General features: G+C 49.9%; 1 protein-coding gene across 2 annotated transcripts in view; it reads right to left on the bottom strand.

Moving 5' to 3' along the window:
* Positions 1–11103: 11103 nt before the first annotated feature.
* The window catches only part of unc5da (unc-5 netrin receptor Da), a 239964-nt gene continuing 227435 nt past the window's right edge, over positions 11104–23632 (bottom strand). For both annotated transcript variants that reach the window (XM_076029434.1, XM_076029435.1), the window contains exons 17-20: positions 18609–18758; positions 16932–17093; positions 15663–15841; positions 11104–12013 (exon numbers count right to left, since the gene is read on the bottom strand). In XM_076029434.1, the coding sequence (XP_075885549.1) occupies positions 11815–12013; positions 15663–15841; positions 16932–17093; positions 18609–18758 (690 nt within the window). In that variant the 3' untranslated portion in view covers positions 11104–11814. The remainder of the gene's footprint in view (positions 12014–15662; positions 15842–16931; positions 17094–18608; positions 18759–23632) is intronic.

Raw genomic sequence — 23632 nt, 5'->3', positions numbered from 1 at the left:
CAGCGCAGAAAATCTTCGCTAGCCAGCGGTGAAGCTGACGGTAAGTCATAAAACTTGCATTTTGCTTTGGGGATATGGAACTGCGAGACATTCAAGGCGGTTATCGCGACGTTTCTCAAAAGACTAAAATAAAATAAGGACGAGTGCGAAAAATAGGCTGGAAAAACAATGACCTGGTTATGGAGGAAATCCATCTGTCGCAAAGAAAATCTCAAGACAAACAGAGTGGGGAGTTCTCTGCGAAAAAAAAAAAAAAGAAAAAGAAAGAAGGTGCACACACACAAAAAAAGATGTGCCGCACAATTGTTTTGTTGTCAACTCCTCCCCTAAAAAAGAAAAAAAAGAAAAAAACACTCATCGTCGTGGAGGCCCGTGACGGTGTTTGTTTGTGAGTCAGAGGAGGCGAGGAGGCCGACGACAGCCAGGCAGGCAGGCAGGCAGGCGGGCGGGCAGGCGGGCGGGCGGGCGGGGCGGTGAGGGTTGGAGGGGAGGGGAGCGGGTGAGAGAAAAGCGCTTCGTGACAGGTTTTGTCTGGTTGAAGCCGGGCTGAATATTAACACCGCGGTCGCGGCCCGGCGAGGAATGCGCGCTTTTGTCGGGACCTTTGTGGTGATGTCATCAGTACTTTCCCTGGCACCACCTGGGCAGGAGGGAGAGGAGTGGGGTGATGGGGGCGGTGAGTGGGGGGGGGGGGGGGGGCGGGAGGGAGGCGGCTTTTCTCGCTGTTGTAACGTGGTCCGATTAGTCACCTGACCTGCCCCCCCCCCACCCCCACCCCCACCCCCACCCAATCCTGCCCCCGACAAAAGACAGGCCTCAGTCAGCGCAGCAGTCCAGATTATCCGCCTGGTGAACTGTGTAAACAAATCTGCGCTCGTGCGAGTCTGAATACACGGAATGCGCGGAGCTGTCTTCGTACGCGGAAAAAAAAAGAAAAATAAAAGTGTATACATTTCGCTGGTCGACGAGAACAATTTTTTTTTTTTTTTTTTGCGATAATGAGGCGGTTGAGAAATATGCAAAAGTGGAAAAAAAAAATAAATAAATAAAAAAAAAACAACCCCCACATCTTTCGAGAAGAGCGCGCCCGACAGCGTCTGCCTGCCTGCCTGCCTGCCTGTGAGAGAAATCTAATATGGGGGAATGTGGGTGAGCGGGAATTAATGGAGAGTGCTGATGCTGCCTGTGTGATTTGGCAGCAGACTGTCCAACCAAGCAAGCAGCCACAAATGTACTGTAATTCAAAGCATGCGACGTGACGCCGTTCCCCGCAAGCTGCGGCTGCAGTCTCGCGCGCACGCACGCACACACACACGCACACACACACACACACACACACCCGACCGCCCACACATACACACACACACACACACACACACACACACTCACACGAGTGAGACGGGAGCATTACACCGTGCAAAAGTACCAAATGCACTCCACTCCACGTGATGCAATTATTCACAGCTCCATGGCAAATTTGGGCTAGAAGCTAATCTCATAACGAAACGGCACAGCGGTGGTGGAGGAGGAGGTGGAGGTGGAGGAGGAGGAGGAGAGGGCGCCTTCCATCGTGCCACTAATTTTTTTCCCCCCCCGAACTTGCTCGGTGTCAGTGGCCGGACTTCACTGGGTCCAAAGTTTGTGAGAAAAAAAAAAAAGAAAAAGAAGAAGAAACAAGCAGAAAAAAAAAAGAGGTCACCGGGATCAACTTAATGACCGCCTGGCTGTCCCGAGGAATCGGCTGCGTCGTTCGTATGAAATGTTTGGCAGCCTCATAATCTCTCTCCCCGCTTCTCTGAGAATAAAGGAGCACAGAGAGACGCTTTGTTCCTGGCCAAGTGCACTGCTGCTGCTGCTGCTGCTTGCTGCTGCTGGTGGTGGTGGTGGTGGTGGTGGAAGATTAAGATTAAAGGCCTTTACGCACACACACGCGTACACACACACGCACACACACACACAACCGGATGCGTAACAAAAAAAAGGAGCCGCGACAGCCGCGGCACAGACTTGTGAGACATACACAGAAAAACTCTTTTGAGTTTTTTGACGGGACACTGTGGAAGTTTTCCAGCGCGGGGCCGAGTCTGACTCCGCCGCTCAGACTCCACAACGCCACTTGGACAGTTTAGGGCTCTTTTACAAACTCCAGTCGTGTAGAAGAGACGGAGCAGCAGCTCGGCTTTTGGCACACGTCCCTCCGCATTGTGGATGTTGTTATTTTTACGACTCGCTTCGTATTCGCCTGCAGAGATACACAGATAATGAGCTCGTCAGCGGCGGCGGCGGCGGCTGTTGATTTTGTCGCAGGAGAAGTGACGGCTGCACAGTGCCTCATTGTGCAGGCTTCATGTGTTTGTTTTGCACGGTGGAGGCATGAGGGGAGGGAGAAGAAAGTTCCGTCTCTCCTCAATGAAATAAAACCTCCACCGGTGCTTTTTTTTCGTTTTGTTTTGTTGTTGCACTGTGGAACTCTTTATGCCCAATCAGCAGTTTGAGCTTTCACACTTGTGCGAAATAATTGCCACAAACTTCACTTCCGGTGCGTGGAGAAGGTCTGGACTGACCTAAAGACAGAGCATAAAGGAGCAACAGTCAGAAGTCGGAGGAGGAGGAGGAGGAGGAGGAGGGGGGGGGAGGAAAAAAACAAAAAAAAACAAGATTCCATCTTTGTAGACGAGTTCTCATGAGCTTCACATGACTTGCATTTGGTCCCTTCTCTCCTCTTAATCCCCCCCCCCACCTCCCCCACCACCCTCTCCAAAACCCAGCACGCCCCCTCCGCCCCCCCCTCCCTTCCTCTGCCACTTCCCACCCCCATCCTCCCCCCCTCTCCCCAACCCCCCCGCCCTCCTCCACCCCCACTCCCGCGCTCAGCACATAGACTTCCTGTGTGTCCTGGCCTGAATGGTATGCGCATGGAGTGGGTGTCTGGGAGGCCTTTTCATCCGGCACGGAAAGAAAAAAAAAAAAAAAAACAGAGCAAGTCAAGAGAGAGGGTGAAAAAAAAAGCAGAGAGAGAGAAGAGAGAGAGAGAGAGAGAGAGAGAGAGAGAGAGTCATCTTTAATCCATTTGAGTCAGAGCAGTTGTCCGCAGGGCGAACGAGGTGGGGCGCACTGGTGGGGGGTGAGAGGGCTCTGCCTGTGCCAGGCTGGAAGTGTGTGTGTGTGTGTGTGTGTGTGTGTGTGTGTTCAGAGTGTCTGGAGGGGAAGACAGAGAGAGAGAGAGAGAGAGAGAGAGAGAGAGAGACAGAGAGAGAGAGAGAGAGAGAGAGAGGCCTGCTGGGAAAGTCTGCCATGTTTGCCTCTCCGGGACGGCCGAGCGACGTCCGGCCACGGCGGGGTTGGCACGGCCGGTCGAGTGGAAGGAAGGAAGCAGGTAGAATAAAAATAAAAGAAATGGATGAAGTTAAGTTTAAGTTTAAGGGTGCGCCACGCGCTAAAGGCCCCGTGCGTGTGAGAGTTAGTGGCATCTGATGGCGGAGGGAGGGGAGGGGGTGGGTGGGGGCAATATGGCAAACAGTTTCAGTGCAGCTGCGCCGAGTAAAGTCATGAAAAGTTTGACACACATTCTGGAGCGACTGCAGGAAAACACGGCAGCCGCCGCCAAAAATGCTCATTATGAGCAAAAAAATAAAATAAAATAGAAAAGAATAGAATAGAACGCCTTTATTAAACCCACAGTGGTGAAATTTGCTTAATAACAGCAACTGTGCAGTGCAAATAAAGTTGGAAAATGATGGTAATGAAAAGAAATAAGGCAATAAAAATGAAAATATGAAATATTTGTAGGGTATAAAAGCAAAAAAAAAACCCCAAGATATTTACATCTTGTGGACAGTTGGATTTATTTGTGTTTATTTAAATAAATAAAATACACCCACACAAAAGAGTCACAACTTGTTTGACTTTATCTGACTGAACACACACACACACACACACACACACACTCAAGTGTTTTCTGCACGCTGGGCCTTTAACTGTACAGAACACCAGTCATGGCGAAACAATTGGAGCGGTTCTTAAAATGGAAGTGGAATCTCGCAGGCAGCTCCTGCTGAGTGCCGGCCTGCAGTTGGCGTTGTCAGACAGGGTGTAGCTGCTGCTGCTGCTGCTGCTGCTGCAGAGACCTGATCTGCTCTTCTGTGTCAGGCTGCCTCATGCCATGGCAACAACAGGCAAGTGGCGTGCACGCACGCACGCGCAACACACACGCACAGACGCAGAGCTTTTCCAATGCATGCACGTATGTATATGAAAAAACAGCATGTGGCGCCATCTGCTGTTTGGATTGTATGGATCTTTCGCCGTATATCGTCAGAGGGATCGGCCAATGTATTGACACAGACTGAGTTTGGTGTCAATATCAGCATGTGTCCGGGCTCAGAGGCAGTAAAACGTTCCCAGTAGTATTCAAAGAATGTATTCAAAGTAAGTAGTAAATATTTAGGCTTTTCAAAAGGTCCTGCAGGATTTAGCACTCGCTTCACTCATGTTTCCTGACAGTAATCCGTCTCCGGCTTGACTGTGTCTGTGAGCTTCTGCTCGCTGAAAGCACGGACACTAAACACGCAGTTGCAGAGAGTGGCCCTCTGTGATGTCACGAGGGGCACTCGCTTTGTCGCTCCCCCACCGCCTCTACCTCCCCCCCCCCCACCCTTTCAAATGAAGCTACTTAGCATCAGGCTAAAACCAAGTTGCTTTTTTTGACAGGAGGCTGTAAACAGAGAGCTAAACACACTGTTTTCTTTGGGCAACTCTGCAGCAGCAAAGGGGCCGAGTTAGTCTCATGATGTCTGCCGCGGACGGACGGACGGACGGACGGACGGACAGCCTCGCCAGCTGCCCTAAATAAGCCCTGCGTGAGGACCAGTGTGCAGCATTGCATCATGGGCTGTCAGGCCGTCATGTGACCGCAGCGCCGGCGTCCTGTGAGATTCACATGTCAACTTCCTCCCTCCAGCAGAATGAAAATGACAGCACGAGAGGAAGTGCGCGAAGGAGCAGGAGTGAGCGGAGTGAGCGGAGTGCCTTCCATCCTCAGACGGCTCTCGTCTCGGTCTGACTTGATGATGCGAGTGCTTGGAGAATGTTTGATTGTAAAAAAAACAAAAAAAACAAACCCAGAAGTGATTCCGACTCCTCCAGTTTGATTGCACTTCCATTGAACGCATTCAAAAAGCATTGTTTGCTTAATCTGTTGTGTTAGCGTGTGTGTGTGTGTTAGCGTGTGTGTGTGTGTTAGCGTGTGTGTGTGTGTGTGTGTGTGCGCGCTTCTTCTTCGTCCGCTGTAACGTCCAGGCACAAACGTTGTTTATGTGATTCAATCAGGGTTGATTTTCCTCTTCACGCAACATTATTATAGTTCATTTAAACACAATTTGTCACAGAATTGCGTTAGCGCACAGAAGCGCTTCTGTTGTGTGTCACCGACAGACGGCCGACTCGTTGCTTTTACTGCATTTTTATTTCAACACAATACAGTATATACAGTTGGCTTCAAAATAAACGGTGACCCTTGGACAGAGGAAACAAAAAAAAAAGGGGGGAAAATGTCACCAGCGATGCCCAGATTGACTTCTCACTTTTTTCTTCCCTTTTTTTTTTTTTTTTTTTTAAAAAGAAACAAACAAAAGAAAACAGGAAAAAAAAAACAAAAACAGAAAAGAAATACAAAATAATAAATAAATCACAAAAATCAAACCTGGGAACAGACAATGTATTGAGATATTTCAAATCAAATATATATAAATGCATTAAACTGTATATATATCTATATATATCTATGTATATATAAACATTTGAAGAAGTAAAAGTAGAACTAGCGAAAGTTTGATTCTTTTCCAAAGCGATTTCAAACAAAAGCCGCTCGCGAGCAGGATTTCGAAGGCAGCCGTTTCCGTCGCACGAGGAGGAACAGCGGGAGGGGTCGGGGGGGAGAGTGGGTCGGGGGGGTCCGGGAGTAGAAGCAACCAAACGGTAAAGCCGTAAAGAAAACAAGAAAAGAAAAAGAAAAAGAAAAGAAAAAGAAAAAGAAAGATCTAATCTGGATGAATCTCTCACCACCTTTTTTGCGGGAGCGCTTGTTTTCGTCTATTTTCTCCAGAAAGCGATGCGGGTCTCACGACGATAGCGGGCGGCCGCCGTGAGGAAAAAACACGTCACATCACAGGTCCAACTCAGATGAAACCGCAGCCAGCGCCGACGTTAAGCCGAGTTTTGCTGTTTTTATTTTATTTTATTTTTTTAAAACTACCCCCCCCCCCCCCCCCCCCCAAGAACGATACAGTTTGCAAAAGTACAACGCGACTTTCCCTCACACACACACACACACACACACACACACACACACACACACACTCATCACGGACGCACCGACCGACCCGACGGTCAGAAAACTTCTCGTCCGCTTGATGTCGCCGGGAGAAAAAACAAGGAGCAGAAGAAAAGACAGGAAAGCGCTTTAAATGCTTCGGTGTTTGTCGGGTGCGCAGGTGACGGGCGAGAACAGCTTGCATATAACAAAACGCACTGGTCCTCCGTTCCGCTCGGACGGCAATAAAACGGCTTGAGAGAGGCACGAGGGAGTCGCCAGGAGCTCGTGTTGAATGAACACCCCCCCCCCCCCCAAAAAAAAAAAAAAGAAAAGAAAAAAAAAGAAAGGGCTTTTAAAGTGTGACGCTCCCTAAATGTGAGAAAACTCCAAAGTCCCGGCTGAGTTGAGAATGTGTGAGATATTTCTCTCATTTTTTTTTTTTTTGAAGCGGAGTTCTAAAGTTTCAAGGCCTCGCGCTCCTCACGCACTCACTCTCTCTCTCTCTCACACACACACACACACACACACACACACACACACAAACACACACACACGCGCGCGCACACACCGCCGGCCTCCATGAAATCTTTACGACTGGCTGCCGTAAATCAGAGCGCCGCCGCCGCCGCCGTTAAATATCTGCATAGCGAGGAAGAGGAGGTGAAGTAGGAGGAGGAGGTGGTAGCGGTGGTGGTGGGGTCAAATCCCCCCCCCCCGACAGGAAATGACTGGAATTTCAGTGAATGCGGCTCATCCTGCAGCACACAGGAAAAAAAAAAAAAAAAAAAAAAAAAAAAAAGGCGGGAAAACGCCACTTCTGCGCCGGCGGCCTGCGGTCAGGTTTCATTTTCTCCAAGCTCGTCGAGACGGCGAGATAAAAAGCGCTTTGGAGCACCTGGTCCAATCAGGTGGTGGTGGTGGGGGCGGGGGGGGCGTGGGGGACGACGACACACACACACACACACACACACACACACACACACACTTCTGGAGAGGAATCACATCTGCGGCCGCTACGTTTCCTCAGAAGGTCTTTGGACAAACACTTCTGCCTCCCTTCCTTTTCCTTCCTTTGTCCGTTCGGGAATCGACTGGCTGTATTACATTTTTCTATAATCTGAGCCGCTGCTGCTGCTGCTGCTGCCGCCGCTGCTGCGGTGACGGATTCAGTAAATAGAAAACCAACGGGCGTTCACAAGGAAGCGGGGTGGTTTTTTTTTTTCTCCCTTTTCTTCTTCTGCAGCAGCAGCAGCAGCGGCAGCGGCAGCGGCGGACGAGGAAGATCAGCTGACGGTTTCCGAAGGAAGTTGCGCTACGTCAGCGGCATCTGCCATGGGAAACGCGGCGGCCCGGGTCCTTCAACCCGGATGTTTGTGTTCTCTCTCCCTCTCTCTCGCGAGGGAACAGCTGCGGCAGTGATTTCCGCGAGCGGCGCCACCGCTTGGCAGCTGCGGCCGAAGCCCCGCAGGTCTACCGCAGGAACGGTCAGAAACGCTCGTCCAGATGTCGGCGAGGGAGCCGCGCGGGGAAAAAAAAAAGAAAGAAAAAAAAAGCCTTGAAAGAATCTTGTTTTTTTTTTGTTTTTGTTTTTTTTGTTAGTTCTACGCCGCTATTAATGGGAGGGCAGGACAGGCGAGCGCAGAGGACAAACACTTGATGCACTTCCTGTCAACAAGGCTGCTTCAACTCAGATCTCCGCACAGACATTCTGGCAACACATTAATACGTCGACAAAGCCAATTAATCCTTGGATGGCTGCTTTTATCTTTGGCGAAGGTCCCAATTCCTTGCACGTCAAGGTCTCACGTGCAGCCAAATTCACTTTGCTAACCTTTCCAATGGTCCTTACAGTAAGTTCAAAACCTAAAACTAACAGCTGTGGAAAAACATCTCGAAAATGCCCCTTGTGATGACATAAAATGCCCCACCAGGTTTAGTAGAAACCCCGCAGGGCAGCAGCTGCTTTGTTTTTTCATCTTTATCTGCTTCGGCTTGGGAGCCGACAAGTTCAGCAGGGAGCCCAAACGGAGCCGCCGGCTGCAAACAGAGCGCTAAATCTGCCGTTTAGCTGGAGATCTCGGAATCCCATCCCCATCCTTCCTCAATTAACGCTGTCCTGGGGTTGGGATCCAGGGGGAAACGCCATCATCGGGAAATGGAGATGAAGTCGGGACGAGACGATTGGTCGCGGTTGCGATGAACGCAGAGTGGGCGTGGCCACCGCGTGAGCCCTTTCCTTTGGAGGCGGGCTGTGACCTTTTTGGAAGAGTGACATTTTCAGCTGCCGCGGCTCCACGCGACGTTCGACAGAGCGACGAAGAGCTCACAGAACCGAGATGGCGGACAACAAGGACGAGTCGGCCCCGAGCTGCCAGCTGAACATTTTCCATTTATTCATTTTGTTTTTTTTGTTTTTTTAAAGAATATCAGCGAATCAAGAAGCTCTGCCGTGCCGCGCTTGAATCTGGCTTCTCTGTTTGTTTGTTTGTTTTTTTGGGAAATCTTATTTAGTCACAAAGGAAAAAAAAAAAACAAACCCCCAAGCCATCACTGAAGCCGTTCACAGATTTCCGTTTGCAACCACATCTGTCCGTTCAGCTCCGCCTGGCGTCGCTCGACAGACGCGGCGCCAACGCGCCCAGACAGAAAGCGTTAGCGCGCAGAAAACTGTGAATTCTCAGCCTTGTACTCGGATAAAACACTCGGTATTAATTGGGTTCTCATCCATTTGATGCAGCGATGCTGAACCTCCCATCAATTTTTTTTTACGTTTATAGAACTGAGATTTTTTTTGGTCCCCGCGAGTCACGATGGGAAAACAAACAATCAGCTAGTTAGCCAGAATTTGGAAATGTTACTTTCTGTTCCGCCGTCTTTTTTTTTTTTTTTTTTTTTTTTCGAATCCGTTTGCAGAGACAATGAGGACAAACTTTTTTTTTTTTTGCGGCGGACAGCAGACAACGGGAGGTCTGCGAGAAATGGAGATTACCTCGGAGAACAAAACGAAACGCAACAAACTCAGGTTGCAACCAACGCCACCATCTTTAATCAGCTGTGGTTGGGCCCGGAGCCGATGATCTGTCAGGCGTGTTTAAAGGCGGCCGCTTCAAATGAGACGGCGCTCCTCCTTTAATGAGTTTTCGCGAGGGACTATCTCGGACGGCGCCTTGGTCCTTCGTCGCGGCATCACAATCACCATCTGCCGGCCCGACTTTAAAAGAGTCGCGTCGCATCCCTGTGAAGGGTGGACTTTGTAGCGCTTCTTCCGTTTCATGTCTCCGTCGAAAGACCGACTGCGTCCAATCTCTTCCCGGTGTACAGTAGCGCCGGGCCTTTCAAGAATCGAATTCATTACGCGGATGAAAAGAGCGTTTGGGCACACGGTTCAACCGCCGGCTCACTTTGTGAAGGCCGAGAGCCGACGGAGCGGCGAAATGTGTGTGTGTGTGTGTGTGTGTGGGGGGGGATCTTCCTCGACGGGACGTCTTTGTTCGGGGGAAGAGGAGAGCGTCGGCAAATAATCATATCAAGGTATGGGATGATTAGAAAAAAGAAAGAGAAGAAGCCCGTTCCAGCCAGGAGCCACGGATCAATAACGTGATTTCTCCCTGGAACGCCACGTAGAAACATTTGTCAAATCCTTTGAATTTATCTCGCGTATCCAGCTGGAAAAGAGCCCATAGAGAGCAACTTCCAGGAAAAGCAGCTTTCTGCCTTTAGCCAATTGAAAAAAAAAAAGGCATTGATTCATTCATTTATTTATTTTATTGGACTTTCTTCTCCACCTAAAAGATGTTTGTGCCTTCGGTTCCTTCCTGTTCCTTTGAAGATCAGCAAAAACTGCATGTGTGGGAGGCAGGGGGGGTGGGGGGGGGTTCCCGAGCCAAAACGTGATCGGACGACCCTTCAATTTGTCCAAATCAAGCAGGCCAATCAGATTTATCACTGCAAACCCCGTGTTGGCGGCGACGGCCCGGCCTGCTCTGCTGTGTCCTGTTGGCGGGAGCCAGATGGCGGGAGCCTGCAAGAACCGTTCACGTTTCATCTTTTTGGCGCGAGAACAACTGTTGCGACTGCAGCATCCAGGCTGATCTGTCTAGCAGCAGCTTGGCTCGCGCTTCCTGGACCTCTTCATCTTCTTCTTCTTCTTCTTCTTCTTCTTCTTCTTCGTATGGGGCTTTTTTTTTTTTTTTAAAGGAAGTTAACGGCAGGGGAAAAAAAAAAAAAAAAAGCCTCCCTGGTTTTGTCGCAACTTAAAAAACGAAGCTGACCGGTTGAGGTTAATCGTGGAGGCTGAAAGCGCTTTCGGCCGGAGGGCCGTCAAGACGGACACTCGGCCGCTGAGGGAGATTATCGGGATCCGATCGGAATTCTCAGCTTTGTAGAACTGAGATTTTGTCCCTGTGATTCACGATGGAGGGGGGGGAGAAAAAGTTTATTAGCTAAAATTTGGAAACGTTTCTAGCTGGCGGTGGAGTTAATCGAAGAGGCTGAAGGGAGATTATCGGGATCTGATTGGAATTTGGATCGGAATTCTCGGCTTCGTACGCGGATAAAACACTTGGTATTAATTGGATTCTCATCCCTTTGATGCAGTGATGCTGAACCTCCATCGGTACTTTACATTTGGAGAACTTTTCCCCCTGTGAGTCACAATGGGAAAACAAATAATGAGCTTATCAGCTAAAATTTGGAAAATGTCACTAGCTAACGGCGGAGTTAATCAAAGAGGCTGAAAGCGCTTTCTGCCGGAGGACCGGCAAGACGGACGAGCCGGGGGGGGGAAAAATTGCACGACACAAAACTTTCACTCTCTCAGCGTCACCTACATCCAGCGGCGACATTCGGGACACGGCGCGAGATCAAAACAAAACAAAAACAAAACAAAGACGGACGTCAGAAGTGGCGGCTCCGGGTTGGTTTCCTCCCCTCCCCCCCCCCCCTCTCGGAAAAAGAAACGACGGCTGAATGACAGTAACACCAAACACTCGGAGGGCGAACGCCAGCACGTGTGGCGGCCTGGGAAGGTCACGACAACAAGCCTGATTGGCAGTCCGTCCAGAAGCGCCTCGGAAATATGCCGGATCCTTGAACGCCGGGCGACGCTGACAGACGACTCCGGCGCTGGCACGTATTGACGTTTTCCCCGTCAAAAATGGGCGAAGGTCGCACAAATATTCGAGTCTGTGTACATTTCTTCACCTTCTGCTTTCTCCTTTGACCTTCTTTTACATATTCTGCCCCCTCGCTTTCCCCCCCCCGTCGTCCTCTTTTTTTTCATTTTTTTTTGGTTTAGCAGAGGTGATCCTTTAGTTAACAGTCCAAAAACGGAGGTTCCTTGCTGTCCTCTCCTTCCTTCCTTCCTTCCTTCCTTCCTTCCTTTCTTCCTTCTTCCTTCCGCCTCTTCCTCACCTTCCTCGTAGGTTATCCGGTGATTTTTCAGTGTTCATGCAGTAAAGGTTCGCCACGGTTTTCACCTGCCGGACTCCGGAGCCCCCGACCTACCCGAGGTCGGTGAATTCTGAGTCCCGCTCCTCTCTGCCGCAGCCCACAGAGCCCGTCCTGGGGGACTGGACCTTGCTGATTTCCTCCAGGGCGCTGGCCAGAGAGTCCAGGTCCCCCGAGTCCTGATGCTGGGCTTCCCATAGACTCAGGATCACCGACGACGGGCTCTCCTGACATGCAAAGTAGCACAGGTTCCTGCAACGGGACGGAGAAGTGGAAAGGCGGCGTTAAGACCGGCGCAGACGCAGAGCTGGAGGAGCGGCGGCTAAAAATGGTTTGGAGCCGCTCGGCCCGCTTTGGGGCGTGCGTCTGTGAGAAGGAGACGATTTCAAAGAGCTTCTTGATTTAGTGTCGCGCTCCCCATGCACTTGAGGGAGTCGCTCTAGTCTCTTTTAAAAGACTAGATTTTAAAAGTGTATATATATATATAAATATAAATATATATGGCAGCTAAAAATATTCCATGGTGCCTGCATAAATGCCTGGTCTTTCATTTGGGAGAAAGCCAAACACTGTTTCAGCGCTTCAATATTCTCATCAGGACTGCGTGGACGCTGTTCATCACAGCCACATGTGCAGGTTTTCGCAGGATTTTGCTTGATAATCCACGACCTATCAGCCAGTGTTTCATGTGTCGCTGGAATAAAGCAGCACCAATACAACAAACAGACTATTATTATTATTACCAATTATATTTAAGAAAACGCCTTCTCAACAGAAAGGGTTTAAGAAGGCATGTCCTTAAATAGGTGTGTGTAATAAGAATGTAATAAGAGTGTAATAAGCAAGTTTCAATTTAAAAAAAAACAAAGCAAAACCACAAAAACAGAGTGAAAACAGAGCGACTGGTCCTCTGTGCTCGTGTTGCACACGGTGAGGTCGAGCGCGACGCGGGCACGCGTGCACAGACTTCAGTTGCGCAGCAGAGAGCCGGGCCTCTTGTGTTGTTGTAACAAGTTTCCAACAGAGTGCACTGTTTCATTACAATGGAACGTCCTTTGTTGCCTCCCTCCTCCCCTCCCTCCCTCAGCCTCCTTGCGTCCTTCTGTGCTTTGATGCCGTCCCCACACGCGCGCATTCAGAGAAATTATTACAAAAAAAAAGAAGGAGAAATTGCCAGAAAGAGCTCAAAAAAAAAAAAAATCTCTTTCAATTGCTCCGTCTAAGATGTTTGTTTTTTCCAGCCTCGGTTGAATCTAAATTCTTTAATCTGGGAGTTTCTCTCTCTATCTGCTTTTTTTTTTTTTTGTTTTGTTTTGTTTGTTTTTTCTGTTCCCGCTGCTGCCAACAGAAGTCTTCCCAGCCGGATTATCGGCTTCTCCCTCCGCAGCGCCGCCTCGCCATAGACGACGGGGGTTAACGAGACGTCGGGGAGAGCGGGTTGCGCCGGGGCCAGCCAGATGTTTGTTAACCCGCAAATTATCACGGCGGTGACTGGCGTCGGGAGCGGGCGGGCGAGATCAGAGCGGGGGCTCCATCAGGCAGGTGTCCCTCGGGGGGGGGGGGGACGCCTAGAGGCTCTCGCCCCTGCTGCAGCCGCGGGCCCCCGCCACGACGAAATATCCTCCAACGCAGGCCGTCGAAGCGCTTCGCCCGAACCAGGACGACTCCGCCGCGAAAGTGCAAAGCCTAGCGTGCAAAAAGGAGGGGCGCAAACATCCATCCGCAGCGTTTTCAGGAGGAAATCCAAAATGTTTCCGTCGATCTGTGATATTCACTTTCGCTGCAGTCAAAGGTACGATTATTTATTTACAGAGCGGCTCTGCCCCCCCCCCCTCTTGACTCATCAACTTCTGAGGTTAGGCTGAGGACGCCATGATTATTTCATCACGGCCCGTAACGGAGCGCATCGCACGGGGGGGGGGGGGGGGAAATCAACGACGTCGCGGATAAACCGCGGCTTTTTTCCGATCACCAGGCTGAGGAGGAGGCAGCATTTTCAGGCCGACGGGGGACAAAACGAATAAATCTTTCGATTCCCGCCGTGCGAATGAGTCGTAGCAGAAGCTGGCCGGGATCTGTGTCGTCTATCTCTATCCAAGGAGGGTTTGGCAGAGTTTTCAACAATAGCACCGGCGCTATTGATCAATTGATCGTACTGGCACAAGGCTGTGGCGACTGGCAACCCTCCCGATGTTTCGCTGTTTTCCGCCCTCATGTGAAGCTTGAATCGCTCCAACCGTTTTCAGTCACCTGAGATTTTCCGACTGCCCGCAAATCACAGGCAAGGACGGCGTCATTAGGGAAGCTTTTAGCGCAAAGAAACAATGTCAAATGAGTCATTACGTATATACATATATATATATATATATGTATATATATATATATATATATATATATATATATATATATATATATTGCTCTGGCTGAGAACTACTGCTAAACTACGGTTAGCGTCGCCCACTAATTTCTCCATTTAATTCCATTCTAACCAGTTTTAAGAAATAATGATCTGGACTCCTCTGCCATCATGAAAATCAGTCACGATGTGCTCGACAATTATGGGAGCAGTTTAGCGTTGGATGGAAACCACTGCCAATGTCTAATTAAAAGTAACGGAGAGACGTCCAAGTGTGCATAACTCTGTGTCTGTCTCCTTTGTGGTCGAGCACACACAACTAGGAGTTGTTTTTTTGATGTTTTTTTTTTATTATTTATATATATACATATAGTACATAAGTATTTATATGATATAAGTTCTGTATAATAACAGCATATTGCACAATCGAAACTCATTGTCTAAAATTACATTCGGTTAGACATTCAAGGCAACAGCTGTGAAAGCCATCCTAGATGTGCTCAGCACATCCTTGCTGATGTTCTTGCACTCGTCGTGTTGTTGGTGCATCCCAGTGGAACATTTGATGAAGCTGGTCATAATGGAGGTCAATGCGGAAAGGAGTCGGTGACCCCGAAGACCCCTCGAACGGTTCTGTAAATATACATGTGGAGGAACTGTGAAGGTATGAAGCGGTTGCTCTTCTCCGACTTTGTCTTTGCTACGCGCTGGGCGTTCGTTCGCCCCTGCGCCGTAATTGCGCGGCGCCTTTTTTTTTTTTTTTTTTTTTTTTCCAGCGTGAATCCGAATCCCCCGCAGCTCGCTGAGCCGACGCTGACCCGGCATAACCTCCGCAGCCCCTTCGCAAAGGGGTTAAAGCGCAAAAAAAAAATAAAAAAATAAAAAAAAAAAATAAAAAACCGCATGCAGAAGGCGTCGCTAATGAAGGCTGCTAGCACGGACCGCGTTTCCTCGCCCGAGGCTGTGCCTGTCAGCGGTCCGTCTTCGGCTTTTCCTGCAAGAGGAAAAAAAAAAAAGGAAGACACACACACACGCACGCACGCACACACAGACACACACACACACATGCTGTCTTCTCTCTCTCACTCCAGCGGCTCCGACCGCGGCGGCGGAGTCGGCCCTCACCTCGCTCTCTACCCCTGCTCTCTCTGTCTCTCTCTCTCTCTCTCTCTCGCCCTCTTTCCGTTGCATGTGTTTTTCCATCTATAATGAAATCAGCAGTGTGGCGCCTCACGGCGGGCTGATGGAGTGATAGGGGATTACGGGCGACACCGAGCAAAAATAGTGCGCGGGGCGGGCCCGGCCGTTTACATAGGAGGCGCTGTAATCTAATAAATGCAGCAGGGGGGCGCCGCTCCCCAACTTCGGACCTGTAATGAAAGCCCCCCCCCCGCCCCGAACAAAACAATAGCAAAATGGCTGGAGTCGTGCTGACTCAGCAGTCGGTGTGTGTGTGTGTGTGTGTGTGTGTGTGTGTGTGTGTGTGTGTGTGTGGAGGAGGTGGTTGGGACGAAAGGAGGCATCGGCGGCGGCTATAACTCATACCTATCGATGTGCAGCTTCTGAGCCAAGAGCTGCCAGTCCTTCCCTTTGGCATTAGCGGTGTCGAAGGTGGCGCTGATCCGCTGACGGATGGACAGGGGGATTTTAAAGGCCCTTGACCCTGTCTGAGAGGTGACGGTGCAGTCGGACTGAGTGAAGAAGGGCACCACCGCCTTCTCGTTCTGGCCGGGGGAGGAGAGAGAGAGTGAGAGAGAGAGAGAGAGAGAGAAAGTGAGGCGGGTCAAAGGCGTCGGAGTCGAAGCTGAGAGTTATGAAGTTAAAGCCAGGTGAAAAACAGAGTGAAGGCTGGCAAGTCGGTGGATATTGGAGGCCGACGGCGGCGCCAACACGAGTCGCCGCCGTCGACGTTCCAGTTATTTTCCCCCAGTGATATAAAACGAGTGGGGCATTTCGATCATTGGAGGAGAGCAGTTTGAAAAAAAAAAAAAAAAAACGGGCCCAAAGTCAGATGAGTCTCCGCTCCGAACGTGGCCGAGATAACGGAGACATCAGCAGAAAGTCAGCGCGGCCGGACCAAGGACTCACCGGACTCACTGACTCACTGCAGCGTCATCACTCTGGCCACTGCCCGATGATTGTTAGATCCATATATGAGACACTGATTGCACCTCCACCAGTCTCCCCTTCGTCCCCCGCTTAGGATTTATTTATCCAGTGGTACTTTTTCCTCCTCTAAGTCTGCGGAGGCCCTCGGAGGCAAATTGTATTTCCCCATCTTTGGTGGCGGTGAGAATAAAATCTGACGGACTGAGTGATCAAAACTTTGGATGCAGCGGTTGGTTTTCGGGATGGGTTTATTACCGCCGGCTAGCCGGAGCGACGCGGAGCAACACGAGACGTCGGCGCGGCGCCGGATCTCACGTTGCTCCCTACGCCGCCGAACGCTCGCTCCGGTCTGAACTGGCAGCCGGCGGCGAAGCCAATCAACGATCCTAATTTTCGCAACCCGAGTCTCTTGGCTTCTGCTGCCTGGTGCAACGTGAGAAGCGGCAAAAGGCGAAAAAAGCCGAGCGAAAACATTAAGAAGTCCGGCGCAGGCGGGGAAGATTGAAGACACATTACATCGGGAATTAGATTTTTCTTCTCCCCTGCACCACCTCGGAGAAATGATACATCAGCCCGGGCCCTGGAAAATAGCTCAGGGAGGTTCATTAAGCAGGGGCTCTTATATTAAATCAAAGGTTATTCGTGCTTTAGAGGGAGCTATTAATGAGCCGCGCCGCGCCCGCCCGCCTTTCGAGAGCCACTCACCTCCACGGACGTGTAGACCTGCAGTATCTGCTCCTCGCCTTTGACCTGCCGGACGCTGATCTTGCAGGAGAGCTGCGACGAGGAGTGGCTGTATCGCTCCAGAGAGAAGGCACACTGCAGGGGACGCTGGTTACTGACCCACACCTGAGAAAAGGAGAACTCCTGCCGGGTGGCGAGAGGTGGCGGAGAGGTGAGGAGGGGGTGGGGGGCATCAAGCTCATTAGAGGGCCGCCGCGGACGTCTCCTGCCACCCTCCATCCCTCCCTCTCTCCCTCCCTCCCCCGCTTTGCTTTTCATGTGATTAATTAGGGATGAGCGAGCGGCCTCGTTAGCGACCGGTGATAGCGGCTAATCAGGCAGCTCACCCACTATATTTAATACAGAAAAACGACCGCGACAAGGAAAGAAACACGGTTTAACATGTGGAGCTGTCAAAAATAAAGGTGTAAATGAAGAGCTGGAAGTTGTTAGGCAAATAAATAAATAAGATCGCAAACCAATTACCGGGCGCCGTTAGCGAGGAATCACGGTCCGGTCTGACCCTCGTAGAAAAAACAAGGCCGCTAGGTCGGTTGTTTGTGTCCAAACCTGCCCCAAAACTTGGATTTGTCATTTCTCAAAAAAAGAAATGAAAAATGAAATGGAAAAATAAAATGAAAAAATGAAAGATGAAGGAATAAATAAATAAATTACCCCCCTAAACGCAGGTGAAGCTAACGGGCTAACGTGCCGAAAAAAATTGTGGCATCGGGCCACAAACGCTTGTCTCTCTGGGTTCGTCCGCCTGCCTCTTCCTCCTCCTCTTCGAGGGCGGCGGCTGCACGAAGCCTCCATGTTTCACAAAGAAAAAAAGAAATAAAAAAGAAATGTGAAAAGAAAATCAAAAAGGAAAAGAAAATCGGAGGCGAGCTAAAGGAGCCAATTCTTGACTTCCACTACCGGCTAATCAACGACCCAGACGGCTGCGCGGGCGAGAACGGGTCCAAAATACCCCCTTTTCACGGATGCTGATTCCCCCGCCAGCTCCTCATCTCCCACCATCCACTCCCCCCTCCCCCTCCCCCTCCCCAACCCTCTTTAGATCCATCACACTGTGTGTGTCTGCTGCTTCTGCGCGTCGTCTGAGCGGAGAGCCTGCGGTCAACTTCCCCGCGGGACCTCTGGCACGCCAGGAAAAAAAAAAACGAAAAAAAAAAAAAAAACCCTTCTTGGCATTCTGCCGGCGTCGCGCCGGGTCACCCGGTGTCGGCGGCGGGGTGTGGGGGGGAGGGAACGGGGGAGAATAAAAAAAACATCAGAGGGAGGGCGGCGGGGCGGGGGAGGGGGAGGGGCGCAAGAGCACGGCGAGCGGGGAGAAACTCGGCGCCCGCTGCGTCCTCGTAATTAATATCGTAAGTGTGCACGTGTGTGCGCGCGTGTGATAGCCCGGGTGACCTCCCGCTGCTCGCCCTCGCCGCGCCGTCCTTCAGCTTTGATGCCACCGTGTCAGAGTGAGAGATGTGGAGCAGATGAAGGCGCCGCCGCGGAGTTAATTTCGGGCCGGAACTTAAAATGCATCGAGTCAGATCGCAGCTGCCGATGCCTGGCGGGCGGGCGGGCGCCCGCGCACGCACACACACACACACACACACACACACGCACAGACAGAGATGTGCCTTCTGGTCCCGGGGCCGCTACCTGGCAGGTGGTGAAAGGCTTGATGCTCCAGAGTAACTGCGGGACATCCTGGATGGACACCTGGAGGCTGAAGGTGTTCCCCCGGAACAGCATCACTTTGGGCTCCTCCAGCAGCCGCCCGCCCCTGCCGCGCTCGCCCGCTGCCACCTCCTGATAGGATGCAGGGCAAGCGGGACGGGGAGAAGAAGAAGGAGGAGGTGGAGGAGGAGGAGGAGGGGGAGGAGGAGGAGAAGAAGAAGAAGAAGAAGAAGAAGAAGAAGAAGAAGAAGAAGAAGAAGAAGAAGAAGAAGAAGAAGAAACATGTCAGGTATTTCCTAACCGCTGCTGAGATGTTGGAATCAAACTGACTAATAATTTCAACCCGCAGTAGTTCGTCTACATCCGTTTCATATTGAACAACTGAGTCTCATTAGCATTGTCTCGCTCTGGGTCTCACTCTGGGTCTCACTCTGGGTCTCACTCTGGGTCTTCTGGCTCAGGTGAGAGGCGAGGCTCGTTGCGGCCTGTTTCGGAGGTGATGGATTTACCTCCGCGCGGCCAAAGAGGTGATTAAGTGAAGTGTTAAGAAGTTACCGTATTCCCATTTGACACCGCGGGAAGAAACAGGAAGAAGTGCAAATGAGTGCATAAAATGCCACATTTTCTGAGGAGCGGCTGCGAAACACGTCTCACGTCCTCTCTGCTCAGCAGCGCCCCCCCTCAAACACGTCTGGTATTTTTGCCGCTGAGCAGAGCGCGACGGACGCGGCCGCAGATTTTTTAATTTTCCGCCTTTTTGTTTGGCTTTTAATTTAGTTTTAATGCTTTGTTCGCATTTTGTCACTTTGGTGATGCGTTCGGAGTCGGTGCGGCGCCCTGGGTGAACTGAGCTCCTTTCATGTGTAACATATAAAAACGGAGTTGCTTGACAAACTCATTCCACAGGAGCGTTTCTGAGCCGCTGCGAGAATGACATAAAAATTGAGAGGCGAGTTACCGACACTGCATTAATGATTTTTTTTAAATTTTATTTTAAGAGAGAATTATCGATCAACGAGACAGAAGAACAAGAGAAATTTAATGATTTCTTTTGTGTCTAAACAAATAAGACTTGAGCACAGAGGCTCCGACCAAGTCGCCGCTTGGCCTGCAGAAGCTTTTTTGGAATATTTCATCGTCAATAATTCACCGTCAGTCACTGGGCTGGGGACAGAGACGAGGCGCATGACTCAACCTTTCACTCTGTTTCACAAGTCCTGGAAATCAATGTCAGGTAACGCCGCGACTTGAAAGGGCAACCAGCTCAGCTGCGACGCACAAACACGTGCAGGCGAGACTCGGGAGAGTCGAGAGGCCTCGACTTTTATCTGCTGGTGCTTTTTGCACATTTGAGGCTTCTAAAAATGCAACCCAGCATGACTGGCACCGGGAGGCTGAGCAGCTCTCGGCCGCTGCTGGCTGGCTGCAGCTCGGAACAACGGTGCAGAGAGAGAGAGAGAGAGAGTGAGAGAGAGGGAGAGAGAGCGAGGGAGAGGGAGAGCATCAAAGCCTCGAGGACGCCTTAAAGAGGCCGGGTTGCATTTAAAGGGCTCTGCTACCCCCTAAATGGAACAAAAACATATTTATGTTTTTCATTAGAGTAAAAGCCTGAGGTTTTGCAGTTTCGCCTGCGAGGAGGCAGCCGGAGCGCGACGCTACGGCATCGGCAGCAGCCCAGAGGAGGATGGGGGGGGGTTCATGGCGCATCAAACGCCGACATGAAGACGTTTTTGGTTTGCGCGCGTCTGTGACCGGAATCTTGCCTTTCGAGGTCACGTTGAGCGAGGCAATTATCAACCGCTAACCCCAAACGTGACGATTTCGCATTCGCAAGCGGCGAACGATAAAACGGATCAAACGCAAAACCCTCGTTTGTCGTCGAGCCTTTTACGCCGACGTTACCACCCCCCCCCCCACCGCGCTTTGTGACGCCGTAATAACGTCTGCTGCGTTGGGAGGGACTCGCAAGTTTGTGTTTACACTCTGGGCCACCTCGGGAATTGCAGGCAGTGTTGGGAGGGGGAGTGTTGGAGCGCTAGCGTGGAGCTTTATCCTCCCAGACAGCGGAGGGGGCGGGGGAGGGGCCAATGAGATGCAGACCGGCTGCCTTGAACCTTGAACAACTCCTGCAACCGACTCGCAGGGGAGACGCGACTGTAATGCCAACTGCAAACAAAAGCCCCAGAAAGAACATATCAACAAATAAGCATGTGTGACTGATGCCACCTGCGTGTGTGTATGTGTGTATAACGGCGCCCATAAACGAGGAGGCCCATAAACGAGCCGTGGCCATAGGCTCCAAGGGGCAACGGCCACTGCTAATTCAGCAAATCTGTGTGTGTGTGTGTGTGTGTGTGTGTGTGTGTGTGTGTGTTTATTGAGGAAAAATGGATGACTCTGCAAAATGTGTCTCCGGGGCTGCCGAGTGCGAAACAAGATGCATTTGGGTTGTTGTTGTTATTTTTTTCTTGTTGTTTTTTTTTTTTTTTTGGAAAAGCCCACACTGGTGGGATAAATGAAAAGTGTTCACAAAGCACAACTCGCTGTGCCACAAAGACGCGGCGCAAAGTCACATGATTAACGATCAAAGAAACTCCACACGTCCAGTTTTAGGGATATATATATTTATATATGTTTTTTTTTTTAGAACCAAGTGTAAATTTCCAGGTAGAGCTAAAAGGTTTTGTCGCACCTTTGCTGAGCTATTGTGAAACTATGCCAACTTCAAAAGTCAAAAGTTGACTCATGGCTGAGTCAGAGCCAGAAAAAAGTTTTTTCCTCTACTATGAAGTGTTGTTCACCTTCCTGATGTAAGAAGGGACAAAAACAGGGTCGTGGGAGGGCTGCACCAAAAAAAAAGACCATAACCGAAAAATCTACAATAGAAAGATTTGCTATGAATCGCGTTCCAGGTCACAGTGTCACAGTCGGCCTGTCAGCCGTTTAGTTTTGTCTCGTGGTCTATGAGAAAAATGCTTTTTGGGCTCGTGGGATGTTTGTGCTGCAGTACCTCGAGCGGCCACCGGGGAAGAAAAATCGGCTCACCGCCATATTGCCAGTTCTAAAAATACAGCCATGGTTTTTAATCTCAATGGGACTTTCCTTGTAAAATAATTCAAGAAAAAATACATATATGTCGCTTAAGAATTAGCTTAAGCTTAAGAATGTTTAAATACGGCAGCCACTCCCCACAATACCCATCCTGATGTATAAGAATCGGCCTAAATATTGACTACAGGAGTGTGTGTGTGTGTGTGTGTGAGGCAACCTTCTCCTCCCCCAACGGCACCAGCCCGCCACACTGGGGCAGAGTCTGGAGCGGCGCTGTGCACCACGTCACTATATTAAATCTGGTGACTGGCGATCGTCTGACTTTCCCCGCAGCGCCGCTCTGACATTGGCATTTGTGTTTTCCGAGGTAAATGTCAAGACAACTGTTGGAACGGTTGGACTGTAATGAAATCTGGTGCGGACGCTCCCCGCCGCGCCCTGGGGCGATTCGCCGCTACGCCGACGACACCCCGATTTCCACCACCGTCGGGCTTTGGCTTTTCCCTCCAGCTGCGAGAAATCCAGAGGGGGGCGTCTTTGTAAAAAAACAAAATGCCGAGAGTCGGGGGAGGGAGTGTGAGGGATGATGTTGACGTTGTTGCTGTTTGAATGAGCAACAGGGCAGATCTGACGTGATGGAAAGAGAAAAATGGTTTTCAAGCTGCATCAAAGCTCAGTCACATTTGCCAACACCGTGTTCCTTTCCTTGACTGGATAAATATATTTTTTTATTTTTTTAAAAACTTGGGAAAAACTTGCCACTGTTATATTTTTGGGTTTGTCCTAATAACCCTGTGGATGTTGACTAAGATGTCACTCATCCACCTTGCGTTACGATTCCAGCAACAATCACTTTCCTTCAATTAGCCACAAAACAGGAAGCAACTGCCTCTATACTTTCTCGTAAAAGTCCCGAAAGGGAAAATAAAAAACAAACAAATAAATATTATATATATATATATATATAAAGAAAAATGACAATAAGCCCTACTTTAGCTAAAGAGAACGGTGTTGTTTTTGCAGTGGTGGCTCTTTGATCAGAACTTGACAGAATTTAAAAGAGAAGAAGAGAGACAACAACATCAAGTTGCTTCACTATTGACTGACATTGGCAAGAGTTTACTTTCTCAGTCTGGACTTCTTTGATGACTTAAAAGTGCAATAAGTAAAAAACCATCTACATCAACACACAAACACACACAAACACACACACACACACACGCATGCGAGGCTTTGAGTAATTGCTTTTATCGAGTTGGAAGCCTCCACTTCTATCTGTTGGTGCCTTCTTCTGCACGCTTCGAAGGAATTGTGTCGATGATGTAAATGAAAAATAAATACTTGGTTGCATGCTGTGTGATTATTGAGCCTCTTGAAATGTACCCAGCATGCCTGGCCCTGAGAAGTTGAGCTGCTGCTGTTGGCTCCTGCTGCTCGGAACGGCAGCGCAAAAAGTCCAAAGGCCTTGAAGGGGCTCAGTGTAACATTTAGTGGAATAAACACATACGCATGTTGATGGTTAAGTTAATTAGTTAATTAGCTCTACATTCACAATCGTTTACAAAAGAAAGATCAGAACTCAGTGGGACATCAGAAATCAGTGATTAATACCAAGATAGCTAAGATAGCTTGCAAAGTGCTATCTGACCAATAGATGGCACTAAATTCTACACCTCTGGCCTCTAAATGTCGGATGAATACAGTTTTAACACAGGATTATGGCTGGGAGTGGCGACATGGGGCTCTTGGGGCCCCTCTAATGGCCCTTTCCTGATATAATAAATTCATTTTGATGATCTACTTCTACTTCCAACAATAAAAAAGGTTTGTTTTGTCAAGAAAGTTTGAGCTGAACAGGCCTTACAAAGCTAGCCTCTCTCTCACCCTCGCCTCGCCTCTCCTCCCCCTACCTGCTCCATACACGGCTCTGCCTCGGAACAGCCCACTCGCTTCCG

The sequence above is a fragment of the Nelusetta ayraudi genome, unplaced genomic scaffold (assembly GCF_046127955.1).
Source record: "Nelusetta ayraudi isolate G7.1 ecotype Tasmania unplaced genomic scaffold, CSIRO-AGI_Nayr_v1 ptg000026l, whole genome shotgun sequence".
Lineage (NCBI taxonomy): Eukaryota > Metazoa > Chordata > Actinopteri > Tetraodontiformes > Monacanthidae > Nelusetta > Nelusetta ayraudi.
The sequence above is the reverse complement of the archived record's forward strand: the minus strand, read 5'-3'. Positions and strand labels throughout refer to the sequence as shown.